The sequence below is a fragment of the Rhodamnia argentea genome, chromosome 2 (genome assembly GCF_020921035.1).
Source record: "Rhodamnia argentea isolate NSW1041297 chromosome 2, ASM2092103v1, whole genome shotgun sequence".
NCBI classification, from domain to species: Eukaryota; Viridiplantae; Streptophyta; class Magnoliopsida; order Myrtales; family Myrtaceae; genus Rhodamnia; species Rhodamnia argentea.
In genome coordinates, this window is record NC_063151.1 from 31978979 (window position 1) to 32006293 (window position 27315).

A 27315-nucleotide genomic window follows, 5' to 3' on the forward strand; every position below is an offset into this window, starting at 1 on the left:
GATTTCACAAAACGTGAAAATTCTCTGCAACAATATCAGCTAAGACCTTAACGATGAAAAACCAGAGGCACCCACATCGCCGTACTAATCGCAGAACGTGTGTACCCTCCTCCTCCATGGCCACAGACCAGAGACCTAAAGATCCCAATTAATTAACCAGAAAAGAAGTCGACATAGTTGTCGTCATCTTGAAACCATGACCTTCAGATCCGACTTGAGATAGAAGCAGTTCAAATATACCTTTTGGAAACTGGAGAAACGTCTCTTATTGACTTGCTCTTTCTTTTCTAACGCGGGCAATACTGGGAAAAAGAATCAACGCGCTCTAGTCCCGAAACTAAAGATGCTTTTCTGACATTTCCTTCTTTCGCAGAAATGATGCCAACTACATTTTCCAAATGAAAGTCTAATTAAACACGGATCTACAGCATCTGAGCAAACAAAGCATAAACAAATTTACAAAAGCTACAATTCCGAAAATCAATTGGCCAGACAAAAAATAAATGCCAATGGACCTCCAATCAAAAGTCAATGCTTCACTCCCACAAAACATAGAGCTACTTCAGCTTGGGCCTGAAGCTCTTCCAAAATCTTCACAATCTTCTCACGACCTATTGTGGTTTCACTCTGCTCCGCGAGCATCTTCCTCAATCTTAATCAAAGCAGGAAAAAGTGCTTATAAAATAGTGGGCATAAATTCTGAAATGTAATGTAACAGAATAGCAAAATGAAGCTAATCAAATTGAGCAAGCCTACATTCCAATTCCTCAACTCGGGACATCCACAAATTTTCCATGCCTAACCTAATACAACCCTATTGTAAACCAAATGACTTTTCATGCTTACCATTGGGTGCAAATGACTTCGACCTAGTCCCTTACGGTCATTCTACCTTTCCAATGTTGCTATTCCTAAGGCGAGATCTTAAACCAAGAGCTAAATTTGGTCCCAAAGGAAAAACAAGAGCAATTTTCAATCCACCACGTTATAATCTTAGAAAGATTTAAAACAATTGTTATAGGACTGCTTCCATTTTCAAGTTGAATCTGATGCACGCCAGAGTTAAAAATGCTGAAGAGATGATATGACCGGCCCAGGAAAACAATCATGAAAATAACAAACTGTCCTTGGTACTAAAAACTTACAGATATTATCGATACAACTAACTCAAGTGGTAAACCACCATTTTACTAGCCCTGGCCTTATTCAGAAGCTTAGATAGCAACTCCACTAACATTAACAAAAAGGAACAATTAAAAAAGAGGTGAGTCTACTTACCTACGAACAATAGCCGTGTCCCCATGACCAGTACAAATGATAAGCATGGCATTGGTGGGTAAAGCATCATACAGGGTGCGAACTCTTGTATTAATACGTACAAGAATTTCCTCTAATTCAGGCGCAATCCTACATTTGGCCCTGCTCCTTTTCTCAGAATTCTTCTTGCATGTTAGCAAGGACATCAACTCTGCCAATCTTCTATTTAAACAATCAGACTCCTCTGCTTGCTTCTCAAAATAGGAATATAGCTCTGTGAAATGAGCCCAAACAAAGTGGGCTCGTTCACTTTTCACCTGACAAATTACAAAGGAAAAGGCTTATAAAAATTGTGGGACTACAGGGGAAAACCAAACTCAGTGACTCTTAAACATCTACCTCCTTTGTGGCCTTCAAAAGAGCATCATCATCAGAAGACACTGGTAACACATGGGACGATCCAGCAGCGTATCTCTTAACTGTCGATATCTCATCAATGAAAGAGGAATTTTTCCCACACTCACTTAAAACTGTAAGAAACTTCTTCCGAATAAATGATGGAGGAGCTCCGAAATCAGGTCCTGCATTATATAGGAATAAACAAGCAAAATCAACATATAAGTTTAAACAATTATTAAACACAGACAACAGGGCTCTATCCAAATGCAACATCCATGCATCACTTGCCATGTCTAATCTTTAGCAATGCTAATTCCATAGTAGCTCTTGCATCTTCAATACTGTCATGTCCACTTTCTGACTGTTGTATGCATCTGGACAGGAATCTTTTGGCAAGCACACGAAGAGCAGGCTTGTAAGACCCTCCACGGTGCTTGTACAATACTGCTGTATCAATTACCAAATTATGAGAAATCTTCAATGCCAACAAGTCGTTCTCCAATGAATGCCCGATTAGAACAGTCTCCTGGTAAACCAGCTTAAGGAAATCTCTCTGAACAAGGGGAGCAAAAAAGTGGGAGACAAGGAAACATCAGTAAGAGGAGGAAGCACAAAAAAAGAACGAAGCTACATTAAAAGAGAGAGAGAGAGAGCATGCAGATGCAGGCGCACAGAAATGCACGTAGGCCTGCATTGTCACATATACACGACTCACTTGAACATCCTCAAGACTTGTTGTAACACCATCCAGCATCTCAAAGGTGATCCCACTATACCTGGATACAAGGTCACAAAAAATAGACCTATTATAACCAGAGTATGCTCGGTTGCATAATCATAGTTAGAGATAGGATTTTTCGGGTGAACAAAAGGTGATAAGGAATTGTAATTAGTATAGCACATTAGAAAATATAGTTGGCAAGAACAATAAAAGTTCCACAATAGCAGTCAAATTTCCATGCAGAAATATTCTCACTTGCAAATTCATAGTTAGAGGGATTAAAACAATAAGATATCCTAACCAGTGTACATTAAAAGAATTCCGCAAGAAGAGAAGTTCCCATGACATAATCATCACACTCACTCATTAAATCTTAATCCCACAAACTGGGAGAAGAGAAAGAACGTTACATATAGTACATCACTCATGTCTGGATCTCCACTTCAGGCATTTCTTTTTAACAACCAACTACCCAGAGGAGTGTGCACACACGGAGGATAACGGCATTTTAAATCTTGAATCCAACGCATCCAATAGAAAATCTGCTTGGCCCAAGGAAATAAGGGGTGAAAAATAAAGAACTCATTTCTAACACACACCCATCTCTATGATTTTTCAGTAAGATATTTACTCAACAGAGACAAGACTCTTTAGAAATTGCCACATCAAGTACTACTGGAAAAGGCAAAATGTGAAGCTCAACTGCAAAAAAGATCAATGGTCCTTAGGTGGGGACATTTATTTTTAAGAGTCAAAGGAAATGGTTGGGCTCACGTAAGTGGAGAGAGAGAGAGAGAGAGAGAGAGAGAGAGAGAGAAACATTTGCCGTGAGAAAAAAATGGGTCTTAAGCTTTACAGCAGAGAACTTAATATGGTCAATTGGTAATAACAACAGACAACTAGTTTTGTAGTATTTGCAAACTGAGAGAACAATTCACTCCGTTTAAGGAAAAATATGTGCTTTACAATATATCCAACGGCTAATAGAACTTCACAACCCCAAAGGAGCCCCGCCATATAACTACCTGCAGCACCCCACCAAAATAGATGACTATTGCACATACACAATAGATACATGAAAATATGTGAATGAAGAGTTTTCTCAAGGGTTGAGCTACTCCAGCCAAAACGTGCATTAGGTCAGTCATAAAGACCAGCTGATACATGCATCAATTGAGAAGCTGTTGCTGGAATGCTCAATACTTGCGCAATCAACTTAACCCAACAGAATAGCAAGGCAAATGATGTAAGAAAAGTAAACAAAAGCATATCAGAAACCATACCTAGTGTTGTAATCGACTATGTGATTTGTGGGTTTGACAAGTTTATCCAAGACCACCTATGAGAAGTCACAAGAAAGACCTAATAAATTTGCAATTCAATTCAAACTCATGAAAATGATAACTCACTACAATTTTCTTTTTTGGTCGAAACTCACAAAATTGAATAATGCAAGAAAGGGCCAATAATCTCAGTGCCAGCTGCCATGTTAGTTATTAAGACAGGGTTCACCATAGTTAGTAGGTAACATCACTATGTTCCAAAATCCATCCATAATGAATAAATTAACCAGTTCAAACTTCAAAGAGTAGAGACTAGTGGATAACTGTTTTCCTCAACACAAAAACCTGAAACTTTTCTACTATCTCTCAATATAGCACCCACTGCCTTAATCAAACCACTCTCAAAACAAAAGAAGTTCAGCATTGCAACTAATAACTTAGATGGAAATAAAATACAATTTTGATATCTCTATTACTTAAGAACTACTAAAAATTCCCTCCTTCCTCAACCACCAGCACTCCCTCCACTTTCTCAAGCCCCAAGAACCAAAAGAGTGAAAAATGGAGAGAAAAAAGGAAAATGAAATTATAACGACACATTTCTTTTTGAAAAAAACTAGATGAAGTGAGATTATACAAATACCTCTCCTTTCACATCAACTAGGGTAATTCTGGTGAGTTCGAAGCCCTCGCCTGTAATGCACTGAAATAACAGAAAATTAACAAAGATTTAGCAACCAACAAGCCATTCTTGGAAACCTGTGTATTCTGAAATTATGCTTGAACAACAAGAAATTAACTTGTAATTTACACCATGCTTCTACTCTTCAACAGGCCAACAATGGCAAGTTGCTAATTGAGAAAGCACAAATTTGAAAATAAAAGATGATCATAGGCTATTTCCCATTTACAACTTCCTATCAGATTACTCTCATCAATCATCCCCGAACCATTAGGACCATATCTATGCGAACCTCAAAACTAGAGGTGTCAACATGATCATGGGTTTGAGTAGTACAATACAACACAATGTGGGTTTTTAACGGTCTAAAGCCTAACCCATCTGCAGTCCATCTTCACTGTCTTCAGGTTTAAGTGAGGGGTTTTAGGTGGGGCAACTTATCTTCTAGTTTTATCTTCCAGTTATGAACTTTTCATTTATTCCAAAATTGAATAAAAGTAAAAGATTTATGATCTTTCAAGCGTTAGAAAATCATGAAAATTAGTATATGAATTTACATGTTAAATTTATTGATTTTAAGAGATGTCGGATACTTCACTGTGAAACTCTAAAATTTGGCAATAAAGAAAAAGTTGCAAACAAGTCGAAAATCTTATTTGGAACCCTATAAAACTACTAAGAATTTTATCTTTTACCCGCTACACGCATAGCATAAAAGTTATTGTTTTTAAATATCTATGGATTTCAATAATATGGGTCGGGTCGGGTATGGGTTGCTATATTTGTATTGCATATAAATGGATCAAAACGGGTTAAATGGGTTGAATTGGGTCGGACCATTTTCGACGAAACCCAAAATCGACTCCACACGCCCATTTCACAGCCCTACTCAGAACCAATGACAAGATAAAGAACCAAAGAACAAGTAAACCATTCTTTGACAATTAAATATAACGTACGCTTTAAGATCAGTCATAGATGTTCCATACCATCTCACAATCAAGAGCCAACAATTCATAGGGACAAGATCCTGAAGGAGCAGGAAGAGTAGAAACAAATCCTGCAACATCAATGCTTCATAAGCAGCTACTTGGGAAGAATTGTAAGCTAAAGCTTTCAAACCAAATTTAATTGATAAATGAGGGATTTCTATTTACCTGGTTGGCTGAGACAGTAACCATTGTCTTCCATTTCTTTGTCTGTGAGTGTGTAATATGAGAGGGGAAATGGTATATTTTTCAGCATTTCCGAAGTTGATAGATCTGTGGCAACAACATTTCTCCTTTATTAATTGAAAGATAAATATGACAGCATGGTCAAGTATGAGAACAGCCCAAAATAATTAAACAAATGCAATCAGAAATTTGATCTGGTGGCTGTGATGCCACTACTGTTATATCATCACAAAACTGATTGTTGCCAGATTATGAATACAAATACAGCTGTGATTTTACCACTCATCAACAATCCCTCTCTAGGAAGATCCAAATAGGTCTCCCTTAATTACAACTAATTTTTCACGTTGCCACCGTATGATCGTTCTTTCACTTTTCCCTTATCTTCAAAGCTAAGAAAATATTTGCATCCCAACAAATGATAAAATGACTAGGTGATTAGCTTTTTCTCTTCATGTAAGCAACAACGTCCCAAAAGCAGCATTATTTTGGTTCGACTCTTAATTGGTCAGTCCATAAACTGTTTTGACAGCATTTCGTTTGTTCTCTGCTGCTGCTGACTGATGTTCCCGTGGAAGGGAATCTAGTACCATGTCATAGAAAAAATTGAGAGAAACGTTGCCGTGTAGTTTACATGTAAGCCAAAATGAAATAATCTTCTATGCCAAAGAACTGCCATGAGATTCGCAACAAACCTTTTCCAAATGTCTGATTAGGGTTTTCTGCCAATTCACTTTGACTTCTTTTTCTCTTTAGCTTGCATGTCAGAAGTGCATCTATGGTTTGCATCCCATCTGATACACAACTAGCATGGAATAAACACCAAATCCCATGAGGATTGAGCATTTGATGCATTTAGCATGCAAAAACACACAAGAAAAATATATCAAAGACGAGCAGGAAGAAAGTTTGAATAACCTTAGAGCCATAACTGCCCTTGGACTGCCACAACATTGTTTAAGCCCAGCAAGTAATTTGGAGTTTGACATATACAGTGCAGCATCCAGTCCTGGGATATAAAGCATGACCACTTTTGGAATAAGGGGCTTATTCTGCAAATTGCACAAAAAGTACTGATAAATACTGAGAGCATAAATAGTGCTTGACGAAGAATATGGCAACAAGCACAATAACAGCACACATATTATCTATTCTAAGACTGTGGCTTCCTTTGAAAATCCGAAGTAGCAATTTACTTCCCAATACAGTTTGCTGCCTCAATATTTGTATGTTGTATAAACAAATAAGAGTAGGACTGCTTAAGTTTAATCTAACAAATTACTGTTCATGAAGTAAAACGAACCACTAGCAAGCCAAAGCACCACGAATCAAACACCAAAAGACTTGTACAGTAGGCAACAGACAATCGGTATAGAGAGAGGCTATTTAAATAATATCCTAGCATGTAGAACAGACATGATTCTCATAAAAGCTACAGTTGAATGGTAACCCAAGTATAACAATAGCTTGCAGAAAGCAACAGAAAACAACATTATAACTGTGCCATTCGCGAGCATCAAACTATATCAACAAAAGACCTTATACTTCATGCAGAGTTAACACCCTTCGACTATAAACGTGAACTAACTCTCCATCTAGCAGTCATCTCAAAGATAGAGCGATGCACTGCATCATCTGTTTCTTTCATCTTTGCCATATAGTCAATCATCGCATTACCTTAGTTGACATCAATAAAAACATTATGCAAAATGCGGATACCAAATCATCAAATATTCAAAGGAGCAGTTGGAGGGGAAGAAGTGAGAAGTCATTTACTTTAATGAAAACCCATGATGGCATAAATCCTTCAGCAAGAACCCAAGTAACAAGTCCTTGAATGTCCTGTTTCACCAAAAAGCTCACATGTCTACACATCGTACTAGCACCAAAAAGAATGAACAGGAGAAAAGAAGGAAATTACTTGCAAATTCAGGGTTGAGTTAGCTTCAGGAGTCTTCAAGACAACTTCTGCTTTAGCCTGTAAAAGTCAGGTCAATCCCAATAGGTAAATCCAAACCCTTCCCCCCTTTAAACCGCATAGGACTAGTGAAGATTCCACCTCTTTAAACACGACTAATTGTCTTCTAATGCTATTATAATCGAAACGTAAGATCTTCAGTCCATTATACTACTTCCTGGCAAACCAAAAAAAAAAAGGGTTGCTTCTTGCCCCCAACCCCCCTCCGGCAAAAAAAAAAAAAAACAGATTAGACCGAAACCCAGAGACAGAGACAGAGAGAGTACCTCAGGTCCATAGACATCGAAGAAGGTGTTGCCATTGTTGGAGTCGCTTCTTTGGTTTTTGTGGCTCGAAGAAGCCATTTTTTCATGCCTCCCGGGTCAAGTCTCGCCACAAAGCTGCAAGTTTTCTTCACTATTTCCTTGTGTCTTACCCAATGGAACTGCTTTCGTGTAACCAAAAAGCCGTCGGCCTTCAGGGCAAAAGCTCTCCTTTTTCCCGGGTTCCTCAGTTTTGCTTTGTTGGGTCTCCCCCTCTCTATCTCTCTCTCTCTCTCTCTCGGTGTACGCCGAGCTATTTGTTCGTACCCTAATGAGCAAAGTTCTTCTGAAGGCCATTGATCAAGATAATTTATAACCATAGTAAAAGATTATGAAAATCTAAGAGAAACACATCATAAAACCTTTAAAAAAAATCAAGGACCTAAAATGTCCTCAATTTTTTTTTAAAGAGGACCACTCAATCCTAATGAAAAAGGAGAAGAAGTCACTAAACTTCGCAACAAATTAAATAAGGTTCTAAAGTAACCACATCAGTTTCAAAAATATGCTTGTTTGGTCAAGAGCATTTTCGTCATTTACTTTTTTATTTTTTCTATCTTTTTCTTCCTTTTTGCGGTGGCCGATTAAAAAATGCAAATTTTTTACATAAAAAAAAACACTAAATCAAAAAAGAAAAAATAACGAAAAAATTATAATAATAAAAAAAAAGAATACACACGCGAGCGTGCAAAAAAGAAAAAAACCGAAGCTTCCGCCTATGGCCGTCGCCCCGTCACCGGTGGGGCAATGGCAATGGCCATTAATAAAAGACGTAAATCCATTGGAATGAAATGGTTATTGCTATATACTCCAATAACGAATCATTGATTTAAGTTTAACTGAATAACTAAATAAAATAAATAGATTTGGAGTATGTGTATGGCAGTAGATATAATTTAGATTTTTTTGTGGTATTAACCCTCTATACATTGAGCAGTCAATCAATGACTTCCATAGACGAACAAATTGGCATTCGCATTATGCTCCTTTGTTTGTGTCTTGTGCCACCGGTGGTGAACATAATATTTATAAAGGTAACATGATATTTTTTTTTTTTGTTATGCCAGTTAATGAATACGAAATGTGTGAACAAAAAGAAAAGCTTTCCACTTTTCTTAACCATTTGAGCAATTATTTTTATTATGGAACAAGGGATTACGGTCTGGACTCGATCGTGAATCCTAGGACGACCGACAAATCGATTTGTCGGTCGAAACCTTTATTTCTTAGAATCATTTTTCGTGATTTATGTCGTGAAACGCCTCATTGTAATTGATAGTTCCACGTCCCCAATGAATTGGGACATCTCGCCATCCCGAGCGAGGAATGTGTTTGGACTCAACATAGCAACTAATTTTGCCATATCACATCTTATGAAGGGCGGTATAATCTCTCAACCAATTTATACACGGGTGGCCAACTCCACCTTCGGACATCTTCCAACAAACATTCTTTTATCGTAGTTTCCTAGTGCAAACTATCTGACAACATTCCCACGATCCAGTTATTCTTCCATCCCACATCCCTCATGCTTCTCTCGGTGTTACGATTCTTTTTTTTTTATCGAAAAGAAAATTCTCATTTCACATGAAAAGGATATAAATAATTTCAAGATAAAACCAATCTCAAAGAGTTACAGTCCATTACAAATCCGAAAAATAAATCGCCTTAGTACAGACTGCAGAAACTCGCTCATTCCACAAGAACGAATTCGTGATACCATTATAGCACAACCGGCGGTCGATAACCAAAACTCGCATCGCTAGTGATGGGCACACCTCGCGATTTTTGAGATTTTCCTCTCTAATAGCTACGATTTTGCGAAAAGGCAATCATGATAGAAAAAATCTCGAATGGCGACACAAAGGCATCATTCAGCAATGCGCTATAGAGATACCAATTAGGTGTGAGCAACATTGGAACCTTGATCGATGGGCGGATCTAGGCAGGCTGGCTTAGTAACAAGCTACATAGATGTTTTGCCGTGGTCGCCTTCAATTAAAATAGAACTACCATTGAACTTTCTACACAAAATCAATTGGACTTGGACTGCATTTGTTTCGGTTTTTGGAGAAAGCCTATGAAAAAATGCGGAGAACTATAGGATAAAGGGATTTCACGAAAAGAAAACATTGTTTCATAGGGTCAAAGTCCCTCGAAAAAACTGAACCAAATGCATAATTTGGGAGGAAAATAAAAAAGAAAGAAAGGTAGAAAAACCTTCAGGCCATTGGGGCCTAGATAGGCCCAGCAGCTTGCAGGCCTATGGTCATCTTTAGCTATGGGTGGAATTAAAAGTGAAGGAGAAGACGAAGGAGACGGCCGTTTGCTCCTATCCATTGTTTTTGTGCTGCTGCTCCTTTTCCTTGTTTCAGCCCAACCCTCAAAGTCCGCCCACTCTCTAGTTATTACTATCCACATGCACCCGAACGCCTTCACGACCTCACGATCCCCCGCAGGTGTCTATCCATTCCCATTCCCATTCCCGTTCACAGGCTCTTCTACTTCTCCTTCATCCCCATGAACAAACGCAAAAACAGAATAAAAGAACCCCCCGAAAGAGAACAAAAAGAACCAAAAGGAGAGACTTCATAGGAATCAGCTCAGTCCCCCCAAAAAAAAAGGGGGAAACATCTCACGGTTCATTTGGAGAGAGAGGGGAAGGGAATGGAGCAGAATGTACAGATGATGAGCATGACGAGAGGTAGAGTCTTGCAGTGTTGCGACCGCTCTATCGCATTCGCATGCAAAGGGTTGCCAAATTTGCCGACACGAAGAGGAGGGGTGATGCTGGAGAAGTCCGCTCTCAACTTCTCGCTGTCTTCTCCTCCTCCTCCTCCTCCTCTCAGCATTAGGCGCCAGAGGAAGTCTAGCGTACTCTGCAAGGCTCGTGACGCACTAGATGAAGGTCAGCTTCTAGCTCCTGGTGTATATGTACCTGCACTCCTCTTTCGTGCCAATGTGATGCATATGGGTGGTCCTTGAGCTCTTGCCCGTTTATTTCACTATTTGAAGTTCGGATGCGAGCTGTTAGAGTAATTCCAGTCTCATAGTCTACTCTTGAGGCGAATAAAACACCAGCTTTCATCCATACATGTCGGCAAAATTATGTTCTCATCATCGTCCTATGAACTTAGATACTTGAAGCATTTCCCGAAAAGGGGAAGGATAAATTGCTGCAACAGATAATATGCAAAGTGCTTGCTTGACTCGATGTTTGTGCAGTACGAGTGGTGACCGACTCGAGCTGGGACAACCTGGTTATCAGCAGCGAGAACCCCGTCCTGGTGGAGTTCTGGGCGCCATGGTGCGGACCCTGCAGGATGATAGCCCCAGTCATCGACGAGCTGGCCAAGGAGTACGCCGGCAAGATCGCCTGCTACAAGCTCAACACCGACGACTGCCCTACCATTGCCACGCAGTACGGGATCCGAAGCATCCCGACCGTCCTCTTCTTCAAGAGTGGCGAGAAGAAGGAGAGTGTGATCGGGGCCGTCCCCAAGTCCACCTTATCTGCCACCATTGAGAAGTACCTTGATCTGTGAATTGTGAGAGCCTCTCAAAACATTCACTCTTCAGGATTTTGCCTCAGTGCTTGTACTACATTACTTGATGTGTTCATAAGACCCATTCTCATGAAACTCAGATATTATAGTACATGAAAATACTGCCATTTTAAATCTACCGTTTCTTTGTGGGTGAAGAATGGAGATCTTATTCGGCAAAATATGTGCTTTGATTAACATCTGCTGTTTCTTCAGCTACAGAGCCGTTACTGTGCCGCCCTTTTTGTGCTCAACGCTCAATTAACCCGACACGCTTAGTTTTGAATGACCAGGAACTGACTTAATCACAAACCATGCGAACATTCATGTCTAGAACGGAGTCGAAGAGCGATTGTCAACCAGCTTTATTGTGCTCTTTCAATTAGTACAATCTCTAGGACTTCGATTACATTGAAGCCATTGATCGATTCCGAGAACTCGGGCACACACAAGTACTCGTCAACCACACGGACATTGCTCTGTAATATAATCAGACGAACAGAGAGCGAGCATTATTGAGAAATGTCCATCAAATCCCATACTCTCTTGTTAGGACATTTCCTAGTTATCTGGCCATCCAAAGGATATGGTGGAAAAGGAATTATCTTGCGCACAAGAAAGAAGTTGGGATTTGGAGATGACCTGTTTTGCTGCGACCTCAAGCCAAAGTAGTATGAGAGACGCTGGAGCTTCATGGCAAGAACCTAGTTAAAAGAACAAGAAAGAGCGGGCAATAATGAAATCACTTCAGAGACCCAGATAAAAAAGAGGTTGTACATTGATACTGCTTCAAGGCCCAACAAGTTTTATACATTGAGAGAGAGAGGAGAGGCAGAGAGAGATTGAGAGTGATGAAATGGGGTACAGTGAATAGTTTCTCAGTTTGGCCGTGAATCGAGGGAAGCACACACTTCCGGTACATCCACCAGATAGTAACACCTCCCGGAACCAAATTCACCATGTCAACGGCGGCAGTTAGTTGGACAGTCAGCTGTATAAGCTATGTAACGGAGAACCACTCAGACGGAAAAGCTGGAGCAATTTCAAGACATTCCACATTATGACTCAACACTGTATGCTGTATGTTCCTACTTTGCTGTTTCTCTGGAATTAGGTTGAAAGCAGAGGAAGCCCCTAAAAGCTATCTCTCCAGGTACATGATCTCCTAGGGGGCTGATGGCGTCCATGCCATGTCTAATGATGTTCTCTGCTACCAACAACCCATTCATCGCTTGTCCACACTGTTCAAGGGGATTGTTTCCAATCGAACTGAAGATCGGTAAAGCCATTAGCAGCTCCTAGCCCGTTAAGAAGCTGAGCATTCAAGTCCTGTTGTTGATTCATGCTTTGTCCCCGGACCATAGGCATCATTCCAACCCGTCCGTTCATAAGTGAACCATTAGCCATCGCGTTCCTGAGGCCACTGACCATTACAGACTGGCCCTGGCCCTGGCCCATTCCCCCAACCATGGTGCTGTACCCAGAACTTCCAAAACCAGGGTTGCTGCTGGTGGGCCCATTCCCGACAAAGTACCCAGTACTATTCTGGCCCATATTAGAGCAACTTGGTGAAAGACCACTAACATGTTTCATGTCATTCCCCATAGAACCGATGCCCACCATACCACCTGAACCATTGAGTTGGCCTGATATCATGTTTTGCAGGATCTTCTGGACGCAGCTTTGGTTATCATTGACATCGCCCTCGCTGGAAATAGCAGGCGGGCCATTATGGGGACCTTGCATTGGATTGTTGGGTGGGGATGGTGTAGGTGGTTGGAATGAGGATGTGTTCGGTTGTGCCGGAGGAGCTGTAGAGGAGGAACTGGGAGAGGGATTCTGGACCCCACCAGCTCCCCCGTAAGGGCTACCCACATTAGCCAAAGGACCTTGCTTTCTGTAGTTCATTGAATTCTGGTGCAGGAGGCCAACAATTGTGCTGGAAGATGCAGAAGAGGAAGCTGCGTTTACGGGGTTATTTACACTGACCCCACCACTGTGCGTAGGAATTTGCGTTGCACTGGCCTGGACAGAATTTTGATCTCTGCTTGTGTTCTGAGCAGCCGTTTGCCGCTGCTGGTGTTGTTGCTCAGGCTGTAGAGGTACATTGTCACCCCCAGATCGCGGACTTGTTCTGCGAGGGAACTTGACCAAGCTTTCTGAGGAGGAACCAATATGTCAAAAATGTGTTTTCTGAAACTATCTGGGTGAAGGGGAGATGATGAACGATGCTCGTTTCCCTTTGGCCAGAAAAGTAAGGAATATAATATGCTGACAATAAACTTGCATAAAAGCTTACCCATAGGTCCTGTTCTTGTTTCCCTGCTGTAATCAATTAAATCTTTCATGCTATTAACTACTTCAGATATCTGCCAGAGATCCAGGAAAAACAACACAAATAAATGAGTCGAAATCGCGAAGTTCTAACAAAGTCTCCACGCACTAATAAATCCAACTAAAGATTACTTGAAGAAACAAAAAACATGGCAAAAGGGAAAAACCAGAGATGCTAAAGTCAAAGGAACCCAACAGACAACAGTGAAGGTGAAGCAAAAGGCCAACTAAATAAGTCTCCAACTAATTGTTTCATACGTTCCACAAACGAGGATATCGCTTAAATTATATCACAAAAAGTTCTGCATAGATCATGGAGCCAGTAGGCACTACCTGGAGGCACCGTACATATCTTTTTGTATATCCTAGATCATTTACTAATGGCACTTCAAGAGCTTTTGCCAATTGACGAGCAGATGAAAGAAACCTGAAGGATAAATACGAAAATCCATTAGCCATCAGCAAGGCAATCTACCACATTGGACAGGTAGAACAGACTAAAAACTGGAATGTGCATCTCAAAATTCCATGCCGTGCAATGTATATTGATTTGTTCTAAGTAATTCATAAAAGTAGCCTCAACATATCAGAGTCATATTTCGTGAACGAAAGTCCACGAGCATGAACTTCTTCCGAACCTTTATTAGGAGATCCCAATCATCCCAAAGTAAAGTCCTCTCCCACTCCAGTAATGCAATTCTTATATTTCACTCCATCCCAATTTCCACGTTACGAAGAACACTAACAAAACACAAACAATTAATCATCAAGTGGATGCACATCAGCAGCAAACAGTGCCATACGGACATTTATCCAGCCAAGCGAGCACTGCATTGCAACACAAATGGGGAAATTGCACCATCCCTCTTATCCTCTGCATGTTTTAGCATTTGCATCTACACAGGCACACATGGGACTCAGCTCTATATATTGCAGAGGAAGCTTTAAATGGAGCACGCACTCTCTCTCTCTCTCTCTCAAACAGATAGAAAAGTGGGAAGGGCCACATTCACTGAGATAGAAAAGACGTAATACAAACCTCCATTTGGTCGGACAAAGGCAAAGAAGTCCACTGATACTACCGAATCAGGAAAGAGATAAGTGATTCAATCCAATATTACGAGAAAACTCACATGTTACAATTATTCTGCAACTCTGATACGGATAAATTAGATGATGCATTTTGGGTAGCTGCTTGGTACTTTTGAGCTGCAGCTCCTAACTGACTAACCTGCGTGTGTTGTAAAGAACCCTTGAATTATAAACCAAATAGAGATCAGATGCACTGAAACTTCCCAAATAAGCAGAAGAATCACCACATGTCGTACTTCCCATACTGATCAATAAGTATAGTATGGATGATTGACGAAATATCTCCAGAAATGCCTTCTACTAGACAGTCACTTCCACCATCATCCCATTTAGAAACTTGACAGGTAAATCAGGCAACTAAACAAACAATAACTAATCACGGGACACCACTTGTGAGGCAGGGCTTATCATTTTCAGTGGTGATTAACTTCACGTGCATATCAACTAGAGAGAATGTGGATTACCACTAAATTGACTATTCATACAAGAACTTTGCTCCTCGTCTTATTCAAACATTCCTTCCTTTTGTCTTCTGGCCATTACTGAACTATCCAACAGATGTAATGATGATGCTACTTATGCCATCTAAAAGGGTGGGTCAATTTTATCTGGGAAGCTCCCTGATTTATTGGTACATTACAGATACCAGATAAAGGTACAGAGTAGCCATGATTTAAAGTACATAGTTATCCTCCTATCAGTCGTACGCTGCCAAAAATAGACCACGAGGATGCAGTTCCACGAATATCCCATGTATAATGATATTAACCAAGTAGTATAGATGCAAAGCCGAAGTCAAGGAGGGTACTACCAGTGACCAAAAGAAAATCCATCTACCTGAACCTCATATTAAGAAAGGCTTAGTAACTTTGTTATAGTTTGTTAGCTGTTATGCACACCCCAGTGTTGAACTTTGAGAAATTAATTACTGACATACAGGCGTGTTGTTTATTACCAAAAGAAGGTGGTGTCAAATACATCCCCGCATCATTCCATGGGGTGGCATATATGCAACATATCACATGCCACTAGCTAGTAAATGTGCAGTTTAACATCTCAAGGCATCTAGTAATGGCTATTCTTAAAAAAGTCAACTCCAGTCTGGCCGCAACATTCTCTCAGGTGGACATACTGTACAAAGCCCATAAAAGAAGTACATATAAATTGCTCATTCACCTGAGGTATCAGCAATCTTCGAGGAATAAGTTCTTCATGACGCCTTGCACAAAATTCCCAAGAGCATATCTGTTGCAAAAGACAACACAAGATCTCAATGTTAAATAGTTCATACCCAATATCCCAAATGCTTAGAATAATGCACTAATGATCACCTTTAGGTCGGGAGTGAAAACAATTCGAAGTTGACCATCACGAACAACCCGAAGCTGCTCAAAAACACTTTCTTGGATCGCTTTTGCATAGTCCAGGACAATTTGACCAGATGAGTTTTCCTGCTCCCGCGGCATATCAACATAAAGTAGTTCTTCCAAAGTACCGCTTTCATATTTTATCTTGAAAAGTCTAGGAAGGACCTCAAAAGTTGCTTCTGAAAACATGAATAAAGCATTATTCACTTGTGGCATATATTGCCCATGATGTGAACAGAAAATGCAGACATCGAAAAACGAGAAAAGCTGCCATCTAATCTATTTAGATTTAACCAAATAGCCATTCTTCAGCCTACAAGAGCAATGAACAAAATCAAGGACGTGACAATTTGAACATACCAAATCCTCGGCCTGGCTTACGATTGCATATTTCACATTGCCAAGCTTCCTGCAAGAACGTGTTACCAAAACAGTTCATAACATGACTATGTAAAGTAAAAAACTAGGTCCACATAGCATATGCAGCCAAATTCTGCGAGGGAATGTTAGCAATTATTTGTTACAGGCCTAAGAAGAACCTAATCGTACCAAGCAGGTCTGGGACCGAGGTGCACATAACTATATTCTAATTACCAGTATATTGATAGGGTAGACGTCGACGTCTTTTAGCAAAGTAGTCTAAATGCTAACCTGTGGAAAAACTCCAGTTGCTTGCCGACCATTTCCGTACATAGAGACACACCATTTCTTCTTAGCATTGGGAGCAAAGTATTCTGTTACGAACTTTCTCCAGAACTCGATATTATTGTCCTAAAAGAAATTAGCAATTGTTGAATCGCAATATACATCCATGAAAAACTACTCATCAAGTACAAAGTCTACCTCTGGCCTATGTTGCTGCTGGTAAATGAAGCGGGTCAGCCTACGCGCACATGTCCCAGGTTCATATGCTGGCCTCACAGGAGATCTCAAGGGCAAGTTCTGCTGCTGATACTGCTGGGGCAATTGAGCCCGTGGCTGGGGGATCACCTTCATGAGTTGTTGCTGTTGCTGGAGCTGCAAGAGTCTTTGTTGGTTTAAGAGATTAATCTGGGCCACAGCTTGAGGAGACTGCCTTGGCAAGTGCAAAACTTGCTGCTGCTGCTGCTGAGCTAATAGAGACACGTCTGAGTTCTGTGGTTCGAGTTTTACAGGTGCCAGGTTTCTCATGTTCGGAATGTGTTGTGGCTCTAATTTTACATGGCCAAGATTTCTCAGCGACCGCATTGGCTGTTGTGGCTGTAGCGCTAGCTGATCACTGCCCATCTGTGGCTCCAGCTTAACAGGTCCGACGCCACTCAATCCTCCATGAGTTGACTGGAACTGCTGCTGGGACGGCTGTGATGTGTTGACCTGGTTGGAGACCTGTTGCATCGACTGCTGACTTGCTTGCTGAAAATTCTGCTGATCAAAAGATTGAGGCTGGGGTTGGGACAGGGAGTAATCCGGCATCAACTGGTTACCCGGTGGGTTTGAAAATTGCTTTCCTGGCACTGGACCAGAAGTGCCAGGATTAACAATGTTCGAAGGGACCAATGTTGAAGAAGGGGTGTTGAAACCCATTCCATTGCCCATAGATGACAATGGATCAGACTCTGCTGCTGAATTAATACCTCCATGCAGGCTACTTCCTGAAGCAGCAACAGCTGGATTCTGACCACCATTTCCAAATGACTGGCCAAGCTCAGACGACACATTCAACATATTCCCAAGCACATTCAAGCCACCAATCTGAGCTCGTGGTGGCACAACATTCGAAAACGTCATTGGAGAAGGCACGGCATTGCCTTGGGCTCCTAACATACCCGAGTTTGATCGCAAAAGCGAAGGTGAGACAGACTGGGCACCACCAATGGGCGTGCTCGGCCCCGAAGGTACCATCTTTTGTACTGTCAGTTTGTGAAAATGGCCTCTTCGCAAAAATATGAACTCTAGAGAACTATCCAAACAACGGTATTAAAAAAATCTCAAGTTGCATAAACTCATTACACAAAGTTAGTAGAAAAACTAGTGATACTTAACCCTAGGAAATTTCACCCTCGGATTCAAAGCTATGGGAGTGAGGTTCCTTCTTGTGCACCAATAGAAATGGCCGAGCTTTTCGCCGAAGCGTTTGATGAGTACCTCCAAACAAAATCCATAAACCACATACGCACGAAGGCAGGGAACAAGCTTTTCTCCCGAGCATTCTACAAACTCACTATCTTCAGGTGACAAGAAATCCTCAATTGGCTCTTGCATGGGTTTTCTGCAGAAAAATAGATGTTAAGAGTCTCAGAATCGTGATAAATCTGAAGTGTATCAGCGAACTCAACTTGCAGATGAAAAAATATAGAGACGCCCATAAGAAACGAAAGCAAATGGAGCATACCCATGAAAATAGAGACCCATTTGTCATCTCTTCAAGCTCGAATTCCCACCCAAAACCCCAACAGGAAACCTCAATTAACACGGTAAAGGACGAACCTTTTTCGACAAGAAAGAACTAACGGAGGAAAAAGAAGCTGAAGAATTCGAAAAGAAACATCTTTGAACAACCCTCGGTGGATACTTAACAGTGCCCAAACCAACGATCCCGATACTTCAAATTATGTGTAGAACCTCACTCAGAGGCAATTTTAAACCAAAAAGAAAGCAAAAGATGATAACAGAGACTCGCGAGGACTCACCGAAAGCTGGAATCGAAATTTACGAGCATCAGCACTCTGTCTTCGCCACTCTTTCTGAAATCACAGTCACGAAACTTTCCGCTCTGTTTCCGTGCTTACGATATCCGAGTGGTGAGTTCTCTATCCTCCTGCTTCTGTATCAAGAACAACGCATCTACATGGGAAATTTTTACCCTTTGTTTTATCTCAGTCTTCGAACACTGGCAGTGTCAATGACCGGTTCCTTCTTAGCTGTGTTGTGTGCTTACAGAGAGAAATTAGAGTGTGTGTTGGTGTGTGTCGTCCTTGCGGACGTCAAAGCTGTATTCGATCGGATTGAATTTTCCTCGTTCCTCTCTCTATCTCTCTCTCTAAATCTCTCTCTCTCTCTCTCACAAATGAAGTCAAATGGTATTCTTCTCTCTCACCTTTCCGCTATGTGCTAACGTGTTGATTATGCATCTCATGTATGCACATAGCATCATAAACCATCGTCTCTTTACAACCATCATCATCATCATCCTGACATGTTACGATGGTCTTGCTGGGTAACGCTAATGTTTGTTTGCTTTTGTTTTTTTGCCTTGCTTTCAAAAGCACAAAAAAAAAAAAAAGATAATGATAATAACGAGATAATGTGAGGATGAACTTTGAACAAAGTTTATCCATGGCTTGGGTCCACGACAGAGAGCCTAAAAACTAGTGAACGGCTGAGATGTTTGCTCAGCGGTGACAATGGATTAGTTTCATATTTTAAATCCAGAGAAACGTTTGGGAATTTATTTGCCCGCCAGCCCAAATCAATTCTTAAATTATTCGTGTTGTCAAAATACCCTTTTTTTTTTTTTTGTGGATTCGTATGTTTATGGGAAAATGACACAAAGGTCCGTAAATTTTGATCTAATATACAATATGATCTCTAAACTTTAGTTTAGTGTGCAATATGATCCATGAACTTTCAATTTGTTTAATGTGATCCCCAAATTTTTAGAACGTATTCAACTTAGCCCTTGAACTGCAAAAAATATCTAATGTCGTTTCTAAATTTTGAATTAATAAAATAACTATATTGAATATCTTTTTTATAGTTCGGGAATCAAGTTGAACATGTTCTAAAAGTTCAGAGAATTAAAAATTCAAGAATCATATTATACACTGGATTAAAGTTTAGGGACCGTATTGATCAAATTAAAAGTTCATGAATCACATTGCACGTTAGATCAAAGTTCGGATACCATTTACGTCATTATCCCTATATTCGTATGAATCAGAGGGGCTTTAATTGGGGACATCGTCAAGTTTGAAACTCTCGTTCAGGGGCTAAATTGTTGGATTTGGTCAAAGTGCATCAGATTTTGGAACAGAAGCGCTGGTACCTGATTGCTAGAGAAACGTGATTTTAGCTTTTTTGGGTTAACCAGTAAACGATAGGGAGTTGTACCTTAGCCGATAAAATTTAATCCGTCAGCCTTTTCCTGGGTTTTTGTCCCGTTCAAAACGGGACACCATGGAAACCACAGTTCGAACAGAAGTGCTTCTGCTAAGGTAATCACTTCTTGCTCTTGTCCTAAGCTGACATAAGATTCTTGTCCCCCTATGAGTTACATGCATCCGGAATCAAGACACATGCAGAGATCCTGCAGATCATGGTTGAAAAAGTAAAGAAAGAAAGATGCATGATTAAGATCGACTTTCGGTCTATCCGGGGACTCTATAACTGGTAAAAGAAATCATCTCCTGGTTCAATACCACGCCCTGTTTTCTGAATCACCATCTTCTCTAGAACTCAAACTTTTGCCTTCTAAGATGAATCTCGTGCAGGAAGGATTTTACCTCATACCTAAATTGAGAAGAGCTTCGCCATCTCTACTAGAGGCATCTGATTCTTGCTGATTCCATGAAGTTTGATTTTTCACAACCAACATTTGATACCATCATTTGACGAACCCCTTAGACGGTTCAATAATGTCTGTTGGTATTTCAGGGTACTTGTGCTTTGTCTATAATCACTTGAACAACGATCAGCGAGCTGAAATCAAGCCACATTTATATTGGAAGGACACAATGCAATGCCAATCACAGCTTCATTCTGTTTTAAGAAGCAGTCAGCAGAAACCACAAGAAGCTGTCTATCTTCATCAATGGTCAAACGATTCTTATTTCTCACAACCAGGAATCACTGGTCCAACGAGGAATAACTAAAATCCTAATACAAGTTTCTCTGGCTACAACTTTCTTTCTTATTTTTTTCAATTACTTCCCCAACAGTAAAGCAGCAGAGAATATCCAATTATGGCATTCACTTGTATAGCTGCTTAAATCTTTTACAAGCCTCAAGGATGTTGTTTCTATGTCCGAAAGCACTAACCCGGATGAAGCCTTCCCCAGCTGGTCCAAACCCGCTGCCGGGTGTCGTAACCACATGAGTCTTCCCAAGAATCTCGCTGAAGACATCCCAAGAGCTTCGCCCTGGGAAGTGGACCCAGACATATGGTGCATTTTTCCCTCCATATACCTTGAAACCAAGAGAACTAAATGTATCCACGATTATCTTGGTGTTTTCTTTGTAGAAACCAATCACTTCATGCATTGCCTACAAGTAGTAAAAATTTAATTAGATTACGAATGACAAAGAACAACATAGGCAGCCTTCCCGAGGCCAACAAAAAAGGTTGCATATAGCAATCAGCAATTACTAGAGTTGCATCATTTAATTGAAAAAGATAGGACAGTGAAGCGCACCGATAGTCCTTCAGGTGAAAGGCATGCCAGTGCACCAGCTTGAGCAATATTGGATGCACCGTTGAAGCAAGTGCAGACAATGCGGTTGAAGTCCTTAGCAACAGGGGAACCATCTGCAAACAGCAACTCTTTGGGAACCACAGTCCAACCAAGACGAACGCCAGTAAATCCAGCATACTTGCTAAATGATGATGTCTCAAGTGCAACCTTGAACAACCACAGCAAATTTGATGGGGTGGATAAAAAATGCATTAAGCACAAGTTGAGAGGTACAAGGATAACAGATACTCTCAATAGGAAATACAGATCTATACGTCAATATACTTTGGTAGAGAGCATTCCGTAACTGAACTGATGCAAACATGTAAAAGGAATAAAGCAACTTGCGAGGGAAAAATGCAGATGTAAGTTCAGCAATACCTCTCTGGCACCTGGAATTTCAAATATGCTTTGGGGGTTGTCATCTGACATGTACATTGCATATGCAGAGTCATAGACGATAATGGAGCCATTGTCCTTGGCAAACTTAACAAGCCTTGTCAGTTGCTCCCTCGTTGCAGCAGAGCCAGTAGGATTGTTGGGTGAACAGAAGAATATGATATCTGTTCGAGCTACAGTTGACAAATCAGGAAAGAAACCATTCTCTGGCGTGCACTTCATGTACTGGATTTTTGCATACTTTCCAATGTCTTGTTGGAACTGCCCTGTCTGGCCCATTATAACGCTCGAGTCTACATATGCCTACAAGATACAGAAGTTCCAAAATTTGTTACCAAATGTCAAGTCAAGATAGACACGACATATTAACCAGCAAGAAGTTGCCCTATTTTCAATCAGAGAGTTTTACAACATGTTATCTAGGACAGCATCTCCATCCGACTTTACTGAAGCCACAAGTGCAAAAGACATACACCAATCCACAGTGGTTTTCATATGATGCACCAGGGCAGAATGTGGCAAAACCACCTAAAAAAGTTTTCCTTTAGTTGGTAAATCAATGAGAAATATAGTAACTCAATTGTTGGATAAACAAGTTAACACATTTCACATGACAACACAAAGAACATGTTCCACACATTTGATGGGTGTTTACAACCCAGGTACACTGTGCCCTAAGGCACTGTAGACATGCCCAAATCTGAACATGCGCCAAAAAGAATGCAATGAAATGCTTCAACTTACCTACAGAAAGCTCACAACTCTTCAACTGCAACCGAAGGAAACGGAATAATTTCTCTCATACATTTGTTGAAGAAACAAAAATTTGACCTTCCCAAACCTTTTGTCATTTCTCAGTTAAAAGGAAGGAGGACCAATACTCTGACCCAGAACTTAATGCTAGGGTTCGATGAGGGGAACGAAGTCCTTAACTTTATGCAATATATAGGCGGGATCAAACATAGATAATATAGTCTCATTTACAGAAATCATGATTACCGGGTATGATGGATCTTGCACAGCCATTGTAACATCTGACCCAAAAACAACCTGTCATGAGCAAAGCCAAGTAAACTAATTAATGGCCACGAAAGAAAAATAAAGCTACTTAAGAACCTCCTTGAGATGGAGAAATCACAAATTGAAAATCTTGCATCCATCCGGCAATCAATAACAACACCCGTAGGAAAGGATTCAAAGTAGAAAGGCCACCTAGAGTAAGACAAGATGTACCTGAAGGCGAGAAATATCACATTTTGCCCCATCTGAAACAAATATATCTTCTTCCCCAATGCCAAGGTCTCTATAGAATGTCGAAGTAATTGCAGCTCTCAATTGCTGCAAGATTAAGAAGGATATTTGGGCTCTATGCAAGAGTACAAGAAGACTTTAAAGTTAACTATCACTCAGCATTTTATATCTTTGATTTAAGCTCTACCAAACTAACGTCAACAAGCCCTCTTGCAGACAGAGAGCTACGGAATAACTCAGGACCAAACACATCTGCAATGCCATATAGGTAACGTAACAGATCATGAAATCAAAGATCTTAGAGTGATATTTAGCTTAGCTTAGCTATTCAAAAACTTTGGTTTAAAATGACATGCTTAATTAGGTCCTGTCCTTGATTACTAAGCAGTTTAATACTAAATAAAACTTGATCATACAAGAGGATCCGCGTAATTGACATTCACTTCGTGGAAAAATCATCACTTGTTTGTACTTCTGCACTCTTCCTTAATCAGATTTTGTAAACTTATTTAAATGACATATCCTACTATCCATTGCATGCGCATAGCAGGTTAATAGTGTATGGGAAATGGGAGACAGATGCAAGGTCATGAAAATCAATTGAGGAAACTCTTAAGAACTCTCAATTTTGCTCAGAATAATACGGAGCAAAATGTAGAAGCATTTTTTCATCTGATTTGACGGTAAGAATAAATAACAAACTGATGCGCAACAATGCTGTTAAATCATAAGAAGTTGTATGAAGTGACAAATGCATCAAGGTTCGAAACTCAATGTCTAACCAGCGAGAGAAGAAAATTGGTTGAAAAAAAAGCACCTTTTCACCCTGCTCTGCACCATACCCACTGTAACCCTCCAAAGTTGACAGTGCATAAGATCTCTGTCAAATTTAAACAAGAACTCAACTATTTGCTAAACGATGAAATGACTAGAAATATTAAATCATCACGTATGCATGTTCGTATAGAGTTGAAACACGTCTGAAGCATGCAACAACAAATTCAACCAAGCTTTTAGAAGAAGCAGTAAGGCTCGAAATCAAAAGAAAGAGCACAGCTAGTTCATCCTGAAAGTACTATACAATCGACTATATGAAATTTGAGGGACATGAAAGCAACGGGTAGATCTGTCTGTACGGCATGAACGCTAACCAGAGGCCTCCTGTGACAAAAATAGGCATTTTAGACTTACATCACCAGTTCAATGACGACATTTTGTGGTACCAATAAAGACATTCAAAGTTGTTCCATAATTGACATTTTCTCCCACCATCTTGATAAGTAAATGATGGTAAAGTGTGCAAAAAATTCAAAAGAAGGATACCTTAATTTCATCCCATCAACCAATCAATCAAGATTTGAGGTCAGAAGAAATATGATCTAGCTACAAGACCGCAGGAAAATAAACGATAAGAACTTGAATTTCAGAAAAGACTGAATAGTAGTGATTGAATGGAATTGAACTAGGATGTGCACTTCAACGAACCACAAGAATTAACCGAACAAATTTACTGTTCTATTAATTCCACTTATAATTCAAAATTACAGATAATATGACTATATATCAAAAAATAAAAAGCGGCATTGAAAATAAGAATGTCTAGGCATCGTCCTGAGAAAAAGCAGCACCTTTGCCATGGCCGACGTGATGACATCTGGAATGGGCTCAGTAGTATCCCCAATCCCTAAGCTAATGACTTGTGCATCAGGGTATTTCAGCATGTGTGCTGCCTTTCTTCGAGCAATCTAAATGGAAAAGGATTAGCTATACAAGTAATACATGGGAAAAGAATAGTCTCGACAAAATAAGAGAGTTTCTTGTTCAATTAAAAAAAGAGATTAATCCATCGCAGATTGATTTTGAAAAGCCCAACCCTGGAGGCAAATTAAGAAATGCAAAGGTAATAGAAAAGGATTTTGAAGAAAAGCAAGATAAATTAATACAATGACAATGATGCATGAAACCAACAAGGAAGTAACCTGTTTCAAGCATATTTTCACAAGCATCAAGATGAAATCATCAGATTTCATATATGTGAAAGTTACTTTTCCTTATTTTAAGTATCGCAAAAAAGTTGCCTTTATTATTCATTACTTTGGTTGCGTCTTTATAATCTTGAAACAGCTAATCCTTGCTCTATTGTGGTTGGCAAAAGCATCACAAGCACTGAATAGGAATTGGTGCAGACGAACTTAAGAAACTTGATCATTTACACTTTAAACTTGTTGCAATTAATCATTTTAAACTAACTTGGAGACTGACCCAGTGTTCAAATAGCGATGAACTGACAGAGAGCGGATCATTTGAACACTCACAGTCTTTAGCACAAAAAAAACAGATATACAAGCTTTTAATGGAATATCAGTAGTTCTACCCTATTAAAATCATCAAAATCAGTTTCTTCGAGCAACTCAGAACATGACAAGAATAAGAGAACACCAAAGATATAGATGGTCGGCAAATGTTATTAAGAGAGGTTCAAGACTAAGCACATTGTGAGTATCTCCAAATGTATGCCAAGGATGCATTTGAGCATATACCAAAAATCAAAAATCGAAGAGAATGATAATCTCGTTGTCTTACCATTAGATACAAGGATAGCTCCAGAACATCCTTACACTATTTTCAGACTATAGGAAAAGCTCTATGCAGACGCGTAGTAAAATCAAGTTTTGATAATTTTGTCAAGTCGTGAGCTTCCAAATACCATTTTGAGGTCGACAGGCCAGAGCACAGATTAAGATCGATTAAGATTCACTATCTATAAGTCCATACACATTCAGAAAATTGAACTATGGTTCACAGCGTTCTCTCATAAGAAGGTACAGTACTTAAACACTCCATAATAAACAGTCCAACACCATAGAAAACAAAATAAATTAATGGCAACAGACCTCAGGGAAAAGGTAACCAGCTTGAAGCTTGGCTATGTTGGCATTGCGGGAGACCTTAGTCTTGTAAGCTTCGGACACACAAAAATAAGAAAGTACAAAACATCAGCAATCCAAAGGGAAGGCACTTTCCATGACTCTGAACTGATTCCAAATGGTCCTATTTTCACTTCAACTAGAGAAAAAGAAACTGAAACTACCTAATGGACCAAAACTACAATGACTAAAACTACCTAATCAAAAGACACCTTATCCACGTCCAGTTATCTTATGGGACACAGAGAATAAGAGAGAGAGAGAGAGAGAGAGAGAGAGAGGAGCTCTTACTGGTCTTTTCCTCATAAGGCGTCATTACACAACGGACAACTCCAATCTCTTTGGCAGCGATCGACACATTAGAAGCCCTGTTAAACAATACAAACGAACAATAAGTACAGCAAATGCAAACAAGAAAATCAAAAGAAAAGGAAATCTCTGTAATTGCTTTGCTCCCTATGGGACTTCAAACGACACAGAATCAAGTGAATGCCAAGTACAAAAATTCCACCTTTTTACAGCATACAGCAAGAAACGTGACTAAGCAAGAAAAAGCTTCGACTTTTAGACAGCCACGACGATCTCGGACCAGACGGAACATGGAAAGAAGGAAACATTCGAGAGCAAACGTGGTGCCTTTTTGGTCGGCCGAAGAGTAAAACTGGTACCTGGAAGAGCCCAAGTTGGAGGGCGCTAAGAACACAGAGGAAGACGAAGAAATCGCGTGATTCTGCAGAGCCATTCTCTCTCTCTCTCTCTCTCTCTCTCTCTCTCTCAACTTTTTTGAGAAAGGGAAACCAAAGAAGATGGGACGAACTGGTGCAGAAGCAGATAGAGAGAGAGCCGCCAAAAGAGTGGCAAGTGGAGAACAGTATAGTACGTCTACGCAAACCCTAAGGTTGACGGCGGACACGTCGGACGACGGGCGAGCGCGGAGTCGCAGGGGACATGAATTTCGTGGGTCCCACTGCGCTGCCTGTCTGAATCACGTGCCACGCACGGACGACCTTTTTTAAATGACTCAACATATAGACCCCCCATGCCATATTTGGAGTCTTTTTGTAATCTGTGAATCTTGCCTCTGCCCCGGTCACGATTGTCAAGACTGGAGTCGAGAGCCGTGCGGATTCAAAATGCAAGGAGACGCCTTGCCAAAGCATGGTACTTTAAGCGA

The 27315-nt window shown here is 40.3% G+C and overlaps 4 protein-coding genes across 11 annotated transcripts; 1 reads left to right on the plus strand and 3 right to left on the minus strand.

Annotated features, from left to right (window-relative positions):
- Positions 1-396: 396 nt before the first annotated feature.
- On the minus strand, positions 397-8093 carry LOC115740032 (small RNA degrading nuclease 5). 6 transcript variants are annotated; one of them, XM_030673386.2, is made up of 14 exons: positions 7762-8091; positions 7439-7495; positions 7294-7359; positions 6436-6569; positions 6213-6322; positions 5500-5604; positions 5332-5402; positions 4304-4363; positions 3661-3716; positions 2372-2432; positions 1945-2209; positions 1657-1838; positions 1279-1574; positions 397-652 (listed from the first exon to the last, which is right to left on the minus strand). In XM_030673386.2, the coding sequence occupies exons 1-14, from the start codon at positions 7837-7839 to the stop codon at positions 529-531; spliced, it is 1665 nt and encodes a 554-aa protein (XP_030529246.1). In that variant the 5' UTR covers positions 7840-8091; the 3' UTR covers positions 397-528. The 6 variants fall into 6 exon arrangements, with proteins under 6 accessions (XP_030529246.1, XP_048130700.1, XP_030529273.1 ...); XM_048274743.1 differs by having other exon boundaries at positions 7439-7485; positions 7762-8090; XM_030673413.2 differs by lacking the exon at positions 7294-7359 and having other exon boundaries at positions 7762-8093.
- Positions 8094-10285: 2192 nt separating this feature from the next.
- On the plus strand, positions 10286-11500 carry LOC115740070 (thioredoxin M-type, chloroplastic-like). The gene is made up of 2 exons (XM_030673445.2): positions 10286-10705; positions 11023-11500. Exons 1-2 carry the CDS (start codon positions 10465-10467, stop codon positions 11340-11342), a joined length of 561 nt encoding a protein of 186 aa, XP_030529305.2. The 5' UTR covers positions 10286-10464; the 3' UTR covers positions 11343-11500.
- A 603-nt stretch (positions 11501-12103) lies between these two features.
- Positions 12104-19191, minus strand: LOC115740009 (transcriptional corepressor SEUSS-like). 2 transcript variants are annotated; one of them, XM_048273877.1, is made up of 10 exons: positions 18805-19191; positions 16979-18383; positions 16787-16906; positions 16496-16544; positions 16100-16314; positions 15945-16013; positions 14810-14907; positions 14010-14103; positions 13642-13711; positions 12104-13501 (listed from the first exon to the last, which is right to left on the minus strand). In XM_048273877.1, exons 2-10 carry the CDS (start codon positions 18014-18016, stop codon positions 12588-12590), a joined length of 2667 nt encoding a protein of 888 aa, XP_048129834.1. In that variant the 5' UTR covers positions 18017-18383; positions 18805-19191; the 3' UTR covers positions 12104-12587. The 2 variants fall into 2 exon arrangements, with proteins under 2 accessions (XP_048129834.1, XP_048129835.1); XM_048273878.1 differs by lacking the exon at positions 18805-19191 and adding an exon at positions 18507-18777.
- A 1643-nt stretch (positions 19192-20834) lies between these two features.
- LOC115755863 (LL-diaminopimelate aminotransferase, chloroplastic) lies at positions 20835-27012 on the minus strand. Of its 2 annotated transcripts, XM_030695471.2 has the most exons (10): positions 26810-27012; positions 26433-26509; positions 26109-26176; positions 24843-24959; positions 24032-24094; positions 23197-23301; positions 22963-23013; positions 21946-22266; positions 21526-21732; positions 20835-21376 (listed from the first exon to the last, which is right to left on the minus strand). In XM_030695471.2, exons 1-10 carry the CDS (start codon positions 26881-26883, stop codon positions 21083-21085), a joined length of 1377 nt encoding a protein of 458 aa, XP_030551331.1. In that variant the 5' UTR covers positions 26884-27012; the 3' UTR covers positions 20835-21082. The 2 variants fall into 2 exon arrangements, with proteins under 2 accessions (XP_030551331.1, XP_048129608.1); XM_048273651.1 differs by lacking the exon at positions 26433-26509 and having other exon boundaries at positions 26810-26964.
- Positions 27013-27315: the final 303 nt, after the last annotated feature.

What these genes read in the sequence shown, in the direction of transcription:
- LOC115740009 (XM_048273877.1), bottom strand. Translation starts at nt 18,016, where the DNA reads ATGGTACCTTCGGGGCCGAGCACGCCCATTGGTGGTGCCCAGTCTGTC. An exon ending in GAAGATTGCTGATACCTCAG is followed by an intron (nt 14,908 to 15,944) that starts GTGAATGAGCAA and finishes CAACACACGCAG; the next exon opens with GTTAGTCAGTTAGGAGCTGC. An exon ending in AACAAGAACAGGACCTATGG is followed by an intron (nt 13,502 to 13,641) that starts GTAAGCTTTTAT and finishes GTTCCTCCTCAG; the next exon opens with AAAGCTTGGTCAAGTTCCCT.
- LOC115740070 (XM_030673445.2), top strand. Translation starts at nt 10,465, where the DNA reads ATGGAGCAGAATGTACAGATGATGAGCATGACGAGAGGTAGAGTCTTG. An exon ending in TCGTGACGCACTAGATGAAG is followed by an intron (nt 10,706 to 11,022) that starts GTCAGCTTCTAG and finishes ATGTTTGTGCAG; the next exon opens with TACGAGTGGTGACCGACTCG.
- LOC115740032 (XM_030673386.2), bottom strand. Translation starts at nt 7,839, where the DNA reads ATGGCTTCTTCGAGCCACAAAAACCAAAGAAGCGACTCCAACAATGGC. An exon ending in TAATCAGACATTTGGAAAAG is followed by an intron (nt 5,605 to 6,212) that starts GTTTGTTGCGAA and finishes TTGTTGCCACAG; the next exon opens with ATCTATCAACTTCGGAAATG. An exon ending in TTACTGTCTCAGCCAACCAG is followed by an intron (nt 5,403 to 5,499) that starts GTAAATAGAAAT and finishes TTGATGTTGCAG; the next exon opens with GATTTGTTTCTACTCTTCCT.
- LOC115755863 (XM_030695471.2), bottom strand. Translation starts at nt 26,883, where the DNA reads ATGGCTCTGCAGAATCACGCGATTTCTTCGTCTTCCTCTGTGTTCTTA. An exon ending in TGCAAGATCCATCATACCCG is followed by an intron (nt 22,267 to 22,962) that starts GTAATCATGATT and finishes TGTATCTTGTAG; the next exon opens with GCATATGTAGACTCGAGCGT. An exon ending in TTTCACCTGAAGGACTATCG is followed by an intron (nt 21,377 to 21,525) that starts GTGCGCTTCACT and finishes TACTACTTGTAG; the next exon opens with GCAATGCATGAAGTGATTGG.